This window comes from Cebus imitator, unplaced genomic scaffold (genome assembly GCF_001604975.1).
Source record: "Cebus imitator isolate Cc_AM_T3 unplaced genomic scaffold, Cebus_imitator-1.0 Scaffold57, whole genome shotgun sequence".
Classification (NCBI taxonomy): Eukaryota; Metazoa; Chordata; class Mammalia; order Primates; family Cebidae; genus Cebus; species Cebus imitator.
In genome coordinates, this window is record NW_016107372.1 from 4437670 (window position 1) to 4449881 (window position 12212).

Consider the following 12212-nt stretch of genomic DNA (forward strand, 5'->3'; position numbering starts at 1 on the left):
GAAGATGCCCTTTCTGCTTCACTGTGATGGCAGTACAAAGAAGTGTGCCAACAAATGGTTCAGACGTCCTTCGACACCAGACTTCGCCGCGTACTTGTATTTCACTTATTTGTTACTTCTTCTATGCCTCCTCCCACTCACTTGGCCATTCACCAACAAATAGTTTTTAGGCATTTGTCTCAGTTCTGCAACAGGTGTAAGGAGGGAAACAGGAGTGAATGTGAGCAAAAGGCGACTTCAGCCACTGTAGGGACAGTGCTCAAGGGACGGTGACCTTTTCAAAGGCCTATGAAAATGTTCAAGACCTCAAAATAATTAGTTGGCTCCGAAATGAAAAAGAAACTATAAAATTAAAATAAATCTTTAACCATCTATGAAATGTACCACGTCAACTATGTGTAACTCGACTCGCATATATGATGATATATATTATACATGGGATCTGTGGGACAGATATGACTGCATATGTTTTAATACAGTTGATGTGGGGCAGGGCTTTCAAAAGTAAAAGTCCACCAAGGTCCTCAAATGTCCCCACACGATGGGCAGGACATCAGTCCTCTCCAAGGCACACACCAGTCACCAAGATCGCCTGTGACATACTGAAGAAAGTCACATCCCTGAGCCTCAATTTCCTTCTGAAAGCAAACAGAAACCATGGACCTCAGGGCAGTTTTGAGAACCAAATTTTAAAAAGTACATTGGAAAGTATTTCATAAGCTTGCAGAGATGAAAAGTAAAAGTGTTAACTCCTTACATCGTTATTCCTCCAGGTGGTGAATGCCTCTCGCTATGTTTGATGCCACACACCTGCTACCGTGTAGCAGAAGAGAAACGAATCTCTACCACAGCCTAAAAATAAGGCTGCTTCAGTGCCCTCTGGCAGCCAACAGATGTTCACGACGGACAAATTCACACACAACAAGGATGCTGCATGTACAGATAAAACTTGGTTCATATCATGAGATTCCAGACAAAGGTTAAAAAGGGGGGAAAAGCTTATTTTAGTAGAAAATGAAACTGTTTTTCAATTAGTGTCTGTTCTAAGCAGACACCACCTTCTATTTACCCTAAGAATGAGAAGCTGGAGACTGCTTTTCAATTCAGACTTACTTCTCTCTCTTGTTGACACTTTATGAAACACCTTAATTCTCCCAGCTAGCAACAATAGTAGGTAAAAGGGGAAAAGACATTCAATTCTGGAAAGAAAGGATCATATAACACAGCACAGAAATATATCCTAAGAGGCCATGTGATTTTATTCTTTGTCGTTTTTCTCTTTTCCCTTTGCTGCTTCATGGACGCCCATTGGGGAGGGGGTAGGAGAGGGCTGGGGTGATGATGTGACCAGGTTAAAAGTGGACCAGGACACAAAATAAAAAATTAAGGAGGGAGGACAGTTATAAACTTCTGAAATAGAAACTGACTGCTTCGAATGCGTTACTCGGCACCCTGGAGCCTTCTTCTGAGTTCAAGATTTCCTTTGTGCCTCACCACGGGATGTGTTAAGATGATATACAGTGTGTTTAATAAAACAAGAAAACAAACCAAGAAAAATTTAGCATTATGCAGAATGAAAGTCTACTAAAAATACTCTAAAATGACTTCAAACATGAAGTCACATTTTAAAAATGACTTTTTAATGACTTAGGCAGAAGTGACTCAAAAACATATGGATTAAATTTCCTTCAAAATGCATATGTTTTTCACAATTGGGGGAGACTAGCTTGGTTTGTAGAACCCAGCTCTGAAAAGGAAAAGAGTATGACGGTACTCACGTTAGCATCGTTTTCTGGTGCTTTCTCTGGTGACGGAGTCAATTGGCTATAATGGCTATTACCTAAGAAACTTGGAACAGCTTACTTGGACATGCTTTAATTCCCTTTCCCTATTTAGGCAAAGTATTCAACATGTTTATAATAAATGACTCTCTCTCTCACCTCTAATATCTCAAGCATCAAAAACAGTTCTAGTTCTGTACTAAAAAAAAAAAAAAAAGTGGAGCTGTCTTAGCCCAGAGCAAATGGCTATTGCCTCTTTGTGACAATTGGGCACAGACTATATACAGGGATGTTTTTCATTCTTCGAGTCCGTTAGGAACTAAGGTCAAGAGACTGTCACCGGTTTTTTTTTTTTTTTTTTTTTCCCTTAAAAACACAAATTTTAGACAAGGCCTGCAACAATCCGGCTCTGTTTTACAGGCCAAACCTTTGGTTTTCATCACACCAACCTCCCTTTCACCAGTGCTACTGTCACCACCACCATGACTATAAAACACCTCAGTGTCCCCACCTGGGAATAGTAGCTTTTAGTTGGTGGTGCTCATCTCACATCAGCCAGAGACAAAGCAACCCCTTGTTTATCCCTGCTTGGCTTTTGGCCTGTGCCCATGCCTGGTTCATGCCTTGGACACATGGATGGAGGAAGGGAAGGAAAAGGAGGGGAGGGGAAGGAGGGAGGTGAGAGGGAAGGAGGGAGGTGAGGGTGAAGAGGGGGGAGGGGAAGGAGAGTGAGTGGAAAGGGAGGGCAGAGAAGGAGGTGTAGGGAGGGAGGGGAATAGAGAGAGAGAGCCTTAGCATTCACAGTGTTTACTGTTTCCAAAAGGCACCCTCAAACACCAACTCATTCCATCTTGGAGGACAGTTATGACAAGTACTGAACCCAATTCTTAGATGAGGACACTGAGAGCCGAGGTTCAGGGAAAAGCCTATAGCAACAAGCAGCCATTCTGCAAATACCGATTACACTTTCATGCCTTGGCTTGTTTTGTTTCCTTTGGTGAATTTTTTTTTTTTTTTTGAGACGGAGTCTTGCTCTGTCACCAGGCTGGAGTGCAGTGGTGCAATCTCGGCTCACTGCAGTCTCTGCCTCCTGGGTTCAAGTGATTCTTCCGCCTCAGCTTCCCGAGTAGCTAGGACCACAGGCACGTGCCACCACGCCCGGCTAACTTTTTGTATTTTTAGCAGCGATGGGGTTTCACCATGTTGGCCAGGATGGTCTCAATCTCTTGACCTCGTGATCCGCCCACCTCGGCCTCCCAATGGTTAATTTTTAATGCTCACCCCCTTAGAATGCCAACTACCCCACTTAAAAATTTCCCATTTTCAAGGGTCAGAACAAATGCCACATTTTTCAAGAGAAAGTGCTCAAACATTCTATATCCAAGTGTGATGCTCTTTTTTACGTGTCAAGTGGGCTAGGATGTCATCTCTAGTTACTCAAATAAACACTCATCAGGGTGCTGCTGTGAAAGTATCTGGTAAATGTGATTAAAGTCCATAATCAGCTGACTTCAAGGGAGATTATTTTAGATAATCTGGATGAGCCTGAATCAATCAGTTAAAAGACCTTAAGAGCAGACCTGAAGAAATTCTGCGCGTGGACTGCAGCTTCAGCCATGTCTGAGAATTCCAGCTCACCCCTCCTGATGGCCTGCTCTACAGATTTTGCACTTGCCTGGTCAGCCTCCACAACTGCATAAGCACTTCCTTGTAATAGCTCTTAATACATATTTTCACTGGTTTTGTCTCCTGATTGAACCTTAACTGATAAACCAGGTAATACCCCCTTTTTGTTCCCACAGTTTATGCAACTCTTACACCATTTCCAGGTTATTGCTGGTAATTTAACTTCTTTGTAAGTAGGCTCATGTCTCACATCTTTGTAAACCACACAGCACTAAATATTTGCTGCAAGAATCGCATTATGTTATGCAAGAGCAGGACAGAGGGTGCTTCACCCTTCTGTGAGATACGTAAAATTCATACAAAATGCTCATGGAGATACAGCTATAGCTAGCAAGAGAGAGTCATGGCCTTAGAAGTGATTTTACTGAGGAAATATTACTGTCACCTACCAACAGGCTACAGAGTTTCTCTTCATTGTACAGGACAGTCCTGTGTATGCAGGGTATTTGATATTCCCGGGCCCCTGGCACTGAATGACTATCATATCCCCTTTACCCTGACTCCTATCATTTCAACAATTCAAAAGCCCTCTCACACACATATTTGCAAATGCCTCTTGGGGGTACGGATACACTACACCCATCTCTAGTTAAGAATTAACTTCTTTCCATTGCAACAATTAAAATTTATTAAGCTATAAAGAGAAAAATTACTACAATGACTTCTACAACAAGTTGTAGAATTATGGATCAGAAAAGTGGAACTCTACTAACAGGTTATCATGAATGCCAAAAAGCCATCACATGCATAAGTTACAGGTGGGATAAGAATTCTTAACTTCAGATATTTTATTCAGGCTAATTTATATAATCTCTTTATTAATTCAACAAATACTTAACAGTCCTCCTATGAGCAGGACGCAGTTTGTTACCAGATCATGGGAAAAAAGGTAGGAAGATTTTCATGAAGTATGGAGGGTACACTTGAGATACCCTGACTTGAAATATTTGTTATGAGGGATTTATGGAATTTACTCTTGGGAACTGGGGACACCTCACAAAGGGGTGGTCTATCTTCTACAACAGGTTCCCAGATATTTCCAGACCTGCATCACAGCATCATTAGGGTATCTGTTGGAAAAGCAAATTTTCAGACACCCTCCCAGAACCACTAAACAGGAACTCTGAGAACGGGAAATAGAAACGGTTCTCAAATTTTAGTGCACAACAGAATCACCTACAGAACTTATTAAAACACAGAATCCTGGGTCTCATTCCCAAAGCTTCTGGTGCAGCAGATCTCCCATGCTCCCAACCACCCCAACCCACCCCACTCCCATCTCTACCAAAAAAATAAGATAAAAAATAAAAAGGCTGTGGTGGTCTATCCCTGTAGTCCTGGCTATTCAGAAGGTTGAGGTGGGAGGACTGCTTGAGCCTAGGAGTTTGAGGCCAGGGTCCAAAAATTTGCATTTCTAACCACATTCCAGGCAACACTTTTAGAATCAATGCTTTAGATCTGCACGGATACAATGGACACCAGGCACATATAGCTATTTGAATTTATATAAATTAAAATTATGTATAGCTAAAAAACTCAATTCCTCAGTTGTACTGAGTTGTACTTATTTCCACCTCCTACTATCCATTTGTAAATACATTCCACATGCTCAGCACTTGTGGATAGTGGCTACCATAATGGATAATGAAAACACAGAGCATGTCCGTTACTGCAGATACTTCTACTGAATAGTGTTGCTTTTGAGCTACTCAGAAGGCCCCTAGGAGAATCCTTTCTGTATCGTTAGGTAGCGCAGACAGAGAAAACTGATATCAAAGATGAGCCTCATAGTGAGAAGTGCAAGGACAGATGGTCCAAATTGCAGGCATTGCTTGGGATTACCCTGCTTCTCACCTGGGCAATTCTCCATGGCTCCAAAATGAGCAGCATCAAGGATCTATTTATTTAACACTAGTTAACTACCCTCCTAAATGATGCTGGAAAAGGCAGGACTTTATCGAGAAGATCATATGGTTTTTGTTTCATGTAGCAAATCACATTTATTGATTTGCTTATGTTGAAACGACCTTATTTCCCAGGAATGATGCAAAATGTGTCCAGAAGCTGACCTCTTAACACTTCCTCCACTGCTACTACCTGAGTGGAGCCACAGTTCTCTCTTGTCTGGATTACTGCAATGGACTCCTAACTGGCTTTCCACTTTTATCCTTGCTGCTTGCATCAGTTTCCTAGGGTTGCTATAACAAATTATTGCAAACTGAATTCCTTAAAACAACAGAACTTCATTCTCTCACAGTTTTGGAAGCCAGAATTCTGACATCAAGGTTGTTGGCAGGGCTGTTTCCTTCTGGAGGCTCTGCAGAGAACCCCCTCCATGCCTCTAGCCCAGCTTGGGCGGTGCCGACCATCCTTGGTGTTCCTTGGCTTGTGACTGCTCTCCCATCTGTCTTCACATGGCTCATTTATCTGTGTCTGCTTTCTCCATTTCGGTCTCTTATCAGGACACCTATCCCTAGCCCAGGATGATCTCATCTTGAGATCTTTACCTTGATGATCTGCAAAGACTCATTTCAAATAAGGTCATGCTTGGAGGTTCTGGGTGGTCATATCTTTTGGAGGATACCATTCAACCTACCATGCTGCTCTACTCAATGCAGCAGCCACAGTGATCATTCTAAGTTGAGTTAGATAATATTACTCTGTGCAAAACCCTCTAATGGCTCCATCTCATTCAGAAAAAATCAGAGTCCTAGATGGCCAAAACGGCCCTGCGTGACCTGGCTCTCATTTCTACATCCTCACCTTTTACTACCCATTTGTAAAGAACAGTGGCTTTCACTAATAGATGGAGAAAGAAGTGAAAAGATTTGAGATGTATCTTGAGTTACCATCAAGAAGGCTTGGTTACTGACTACATCCAAAAGGCCAAACTTGGAATGAGTTGCAAAGGGATAAAAGAATTATAAATTCAGTTTGTACATGACGCATCTGAAATGTCTTTGAGTAGGTTTATATGTAATTTTAGAAGCTCAGAAAGAAAACTGGGCTGAAGAGAGAAATTTGGAAGTTGCCAGCATATAAACAGCAACGAAAGCCTTGGGAGAAGGAAAGACCTAGAACTAAGTCATTAGGTAGGCCGATATTCAAAGGTAGAGTAGGGGTAGGTGGGCCTGCAAAGATGACCCAGGAAAGAGACCAGACTATAGTGGGAAAGCCAGGAAAGTGTGACATTGTGAAAACAAGGAAGAAAAAAGGTATGGTTTCAAGGACGGAGTATTAAACAATGTTAAGTAAATTTGGGGTTAGTAAAGTGACTCCAGGCCTTAGCAACATAGAGGGTGCAGGCGAACTTAGCTAGAACTGTTTCATTAGAATAATGGGAGCAGCAACATAACTGCAGTAGTAGAGGCAAGATTCAAAGATGAAGAGGACAATGTGAACGTAAATGGAAAGGGAACGGACGGTTACTGAAAGGCTGCTATGGGTTACTGCACACTCACCTGCCCTCTTCCTCTCTCTCTCAGGATAAGAGGAGAGAGACTAAGATTATGTTTCAGTGTTGATGGAAAAGATCCAGTAGAGACTGGGAGGCTGAAGACACAAGGGTAAAGGGTATAATCAATGACAAAATATTTTTCTGAGAAGTTGGGGTAGGTGGGTGAAGGATTAGCTTTTGATAAGAGAAAGAAGGCCTCCCTGCCCAGGTGTCAGGAAGGAACGAGTTAAGTAGGGGGTGTGGGGGATGAGTATAGAATAGGCATGTTTGTAGTTTTCATGATGGGAGGTTGGGGGCATTGCCTACAGGTGGATTCCATTGTCTCGGGGAAGTCTGGGATAGTTGAAAGGTTGACGTGTACATGTGTAATAGGCTCAGTCTGCTCTGTTGAGTCATGTTCTCTAAACAGCCTTAGCTGTCAGGTCACGTTCCAAGAAGCCTAGTGGCCAGGCTCGCTAAAGTCTGGAATTTTTCCAGGTAAGTGAAGGAAAGGCTGAGAAGGAAGGGCATGGAAGGCATTCATAAGGACCAGAAATCTAAGTAGTGGAGGGAGAAAAGCAAGATCACAAAGGAAGGAATCAATGAACTGGAAAGGGGGACAAAGAATACTGAGGGTTGATTACTCAGAACACTGGGGTCACCTGAGAGTAATCAAAACTTCATATGTTAAATCTACGAATGTGGAGAGCCTAGTGTATCTATTAATAAAAAGAAAAGTAAAGGGGTTTTAGGTAAGCTACTCTACTACCAAGCACAACTCTACTTTCTAACTAAGAGGACCAGAGGGAGCCTAATGCTAAAAAAGTAGGAAGGAGGTACTGTAACTCAAGAATATCATTCCAAATCTGGATTCTGTACCACGATGCCTGGTAAAAAATTCTGAGAAAAGGTGCTTTACTTATTTAGCTACAGCCACTGTAAGTGTTCTACATAGAAGTTTTACTGGATTCTTTTTTATCTTAAGGTAATCTCTAGCATGGTGATTCTCAAGCAGGGGTGATTTTGCTTCCCAGGAGACAACTGGTACTGTCTGGAGACACTTTTGGGGGTCAGAACTAGGGGAGAGTTGTACCTGCCTCTAATGGGTAGAGGACAGGGATGCTACTCAACACCGCACAAGACACAGGACAGTCACATCCACCTCACAAGGAATCATCCAGCCCACAGTTCCAGCAGTGCCAAGGTTGAGAAGCCCTGCTTGAGAACAAAAGCACTCGAAAAAGTAGGCTATTTACATCTGACAGAGGAGGGCTCAACTTTGGACCAAAGTAACCAACCATCTTCAAATTTTCTGTACCATAAACCTACCAGTGGCCTAAATAAGACTATCTTCATTTTCAGAAAAGGCGTCACAATAGGTAGAAAGGTACAAGCTTTACATATAAGAAAGCATATGGTACATGCTTGATGCCTTCCTCCCCCCTTGTCTACCTTTTCTCATTTTCTTGTTTCTTTCCAGAAAGATTATAATCTGTGTTCTTCACCAGTTCCTGCATACTGGAAAATTAAATTGCAACCACATATTAATTTCAATAAAATCCTCTTACTAGAAGTAAATGTAAAAATCTGAAGAATTTAGTAAGATGGCCTTTTGCCCATATACAGAAATGATTAAAAACGAGACTGCGATTAAATTCTGAGCAGAGTAACATAATTAGCAAATTTATGAATGGGTCTCCTTTTCACAGTTCTACTGTCAGGGCTAATTACTTATATTAATTAGAACTGTCAACACATGAATATGCTTGTTGAAGCCACTTCCTATGGTAAAATATGAGACTTGTAAATATCAAGGCACGAGGAAAGACGCAAAGGCTTTCATTTATTAGCAACTCTAAATGATGCAGAACCACTGACTGCACAATGAGCCTTGGGAATTGACTGTAAATAGATTCCTAGTTAATGAATTTGCTATTTTTTCTTGCTTGCTTAGGCAGTAGTCTCAGTTCAGCCTTAGGACGAAATATCTAATATATCATCACTTTAGAAAGACTGGAGCAAGGATAGGGAAGGAATTCCACAGGTTACTGGAAAGAGTAGCTGGGATGACTAAGCTTAGCAGGAGGGAGTTCCCATCTTTTCTCTGATTGGTCTGAAATGGATTGTAAAATGAATTTTAAGAAATGATGAAGTGATAAGGGAAAGAGGTACATGAAGCATTAAGAATGACAGCCAGAACACCAATTATAACTCCACGTGAACCTTAGCCTCTCTGCACCTTGGTTTCCTCAACCTGAAAAATGGGGAGAGTAAAAATGGGGACAGCAATAGAACCTGTAACGGGTTACAGTGAGCCTTATATGAGTTAATATGTGGAAAGTAGGCAGACCAGTGCTCAGTACAAGGTACGTACCAATGTACCAGCTGTTACTGTTTTCAAATTACCATCAACTGGATGGGGGTAGAAACACGGAGAACTATGCATTCCTAAAATTAGATGCAGGAGCAATATACAGAGTGATTAAGAGCTCTGGAGTCAGATAGGCCTGGCTTCACACCTTGACTCCATCACTCATTCAGTTTCCTCTCTGCCTTAATTGTACTTTATTTCATGAGTTCTTGTGAAAAGTAAATGAAAAAAATGCATGAAATGTACTTGATACTCCTGGTACATAAAAGAGGCTTGCTAAATGTTACAGCTTAAGTATTCATTACCATTATTATATTTTTGGAGAAATCTCCAAAATTGATTGAAATGGAAGTAAAAAGAATGATTTCTTTAAGTGATCTAAGTGATTAGAGAAAACGTGGAAGAGGAGAAAGAGAAATAAAGAGGCAAGAAAAGGAAACAGACCCAGTGCCTTCCTGGTACCAGTACTCTCCATCTCCTATCTTAGGTAGGCATCCCAGCTGCCCTACAAGGAGGGTATGATATAACTCTCTACCCACAAAATATCCATAATCCCTTTTGACCCTGTTCATGGAGAAGGACAGACAGAGGTGGGATTCCAACTCCAACCTGACTGACTGCAAAGCCCATGCCACGTTGTGATTGTGAAACTAAGGCTTGGACAGCCAGAACACCAATTATAGTGTTCCTTCATCACAGACTGGGGGGCATACAGATTCTAGGCTCTTTCTTCCCACTCCCTCCACCCCTTTTTATGCTTTACATATATTTAAAAACATAGCAATGAAATTCTTAATAGGCAGAGCTTGTTCTGGCTGGCTGGCTAAATCTCACCTGATAACTACTATAAAATAACTACCATAAAACAATTTCAAATTAAGTTCAGTTGGTAACAAACTACAAAAGCAAAATTTTTCTTGTTTTATGTTTATTTTACAAGGCCCTTCCAGATACTTGAATCTCTGACAGTGGAAAGATGAACCCCCTTATGAGTACTGCGGGGGGCACGATGGGGATGGCTGAGAGTCTGCTAAGGTCCCTCCCAACTCAAACATCTTATTTCTGAATATAGCAAGATGTCAATATTAGAGCTTATTTCAACTGGAAATCCACTTCTGTATATATATTAACTTATAGAATTAGGCATCTAATAAAATAAGTTGATAACCCAATTTTGCCTTCAAATCGGGCAACACTTTAAAAACAAATTTGGTCAAAATTTTAGAGCATCAAAATAGCCTAACACATACAAAGAAAATTTAGTTGGAGGATGTTCTGGGTCTTTTCACAAACATGCCCCATTAAATATGAAGTAACAGAATATCCACTGGAACTGCTGGCATGTTGGGCTGCATTCCAATCCAATCAGTTAAAAGAGTGAAATTCCCTTATGCACAGAGTAGGCTGGACATGAAATGATGCCAAAGTAGCAGACTTATAAACACAAGAAAAGATGTTCAACTTATTCATTAGGGAAACACACATGAAAATCACAATGAGATGGTACTACACACCCACTTGATTGGCTTAAGTTAAGAAGACTGACCATAGCGAGTGCTGGGGAAGATAGAAAGGACCTGGAACTCTCAAACACTGGTGGAGAGAATGTCAAATAGAACCCCCACTTGGTAAAACAGTTTGACAGTTTACGAAAACATAAATGCACATTTTCCACATGACCCAACTCTTCTACTCCTAGGTATGTACCTAACAGTAATGAAAGCATATGTCCATACAAATACTTGTAGATGAATGTTCACAGATGCTTTATTTGCAATAGCCAAAAACTGGAAATCCAAGTGTTTATCAGCAGGTGGCTGGATAAACAAATTACAGCATATCTGTACAATGGACTACTACTTGGGAATAAAAAGGGATGAACTATTAACACACATAGTAACATGGATAAACCCCAAAGTAGCTATGCTGAGTAAATTAAGTCAGACAACAAAAATATATATGGTATGTTTCTGTTTATAAAAAAATTTACAAAATGCAAACTAAACCACAGATACATGAAATCAGTGGCTGGTAGGGGATAAGGGTGGAGGATGGTAGGAATAAATTACCAAGAGACAGAGGAATCTGTTGGATATGATCTTGATTATGGGTCATATCTCAATAAAATGATAAAAATTAATCTTTACAAATTCTTTGATAAAAGAACAGACTTCATTTCATATCCAAATTAATAACTATATAGCTCTCTACATGTTATACAATGCCTTCTTAAACATCATTTCATTAGATCCTTACAAAAAGAAGGTATTATTATTTCTACAACAACTTTTGTACTACAAAAATTTTAGTTAAGGAACTGAGAGACTCAATAGGCCCCACAATTCATCATTGCTTTAATGAGATTTATTGGTTATCTGTTTGGCTCCTGAAGACATATAGGTTTGCTGAGGCTGCTCTATGCTAAAGACAACTATTATCAATAGGATAAGGAGGATCCGGGCATATACATTATGATCTTCGAGGTTTATCCTGTTAACCAGAGTACAGTTTTATAAAATCTTAAAAACCTTTAGAAAGGGGAAGAAAAAAGGCCTTATGTCTATCTCTAACCGAATCAAGGGAATTAACTCAAAGGGGGATTGGGGACTGGGTATCCAACTCCTGGAGCCTGTGAAAAAGAAGATATGTCCCAAGAATCTAGCATCTTTAGAATTTCAATATCCCAGCTTTTACACACACACACGCACACACACACACACACACACACACACACAGAGAGAGAGAGAGAGAGAGAGAGAGAGAGAGAAAGAGAGAGAGAGAGAGAGAGAAAGCCTTCATTCTAAACTCAAACTGCTCAATTTGGAATACCACACAGTAAGCTTCAGTTTTTAATCCTCTATTATTAGGATGATAGACCTACTTTAAGAAAAACCCAAGCAAAAAGAAGAAAGCTGAAAGCATCATGTTACCTGACTTC

The 12212-nt window shown here is 40.7% G+C and overlaps 2 protein-coding genes and 1 non-coding gene across 6 annotated transcripts in view; 2 read left to right on the forward strand and 1 right to left on the reverse strand.

Annotated features, from left to right (window-relative positions):
• Positions 1 to 1406, forward strand: part of COL4A4 (collagen type IV alpha 4 chain) — a 186428-nt gene extending 185022 nt beyond the window's left edge. The window contains exon 48 of the mRNA XM_037738747.1: positions 774 to 1406. Within this exon, the coding sequence (XP_037594675.1) occupies positions 774 to 800 (27 nt within the window). The 3' untranslated portion in view covers positions 801 to 1406. The remainder of the gene's footprint in view (positions 1 to 773) is intronic.
• RHBDD1 (rhomboid domain containing 1) overlaps positions 1 to 12212 on the reverse strand; it is a 165566-nt gene that overhangs the window by 29902 nt on the left and 123452 nt on the right. The gene's annotated exons all lie outside the window — the stretch shown is intronic.
• LOC119471354 lies at positions 2284 to 2417 on the forward strand. The gene has a single exon (XR_005200387.1). It is a non-coding gene; the product is annotated as a small nucleolar RNA SNORA48 (small nucleolar RNA).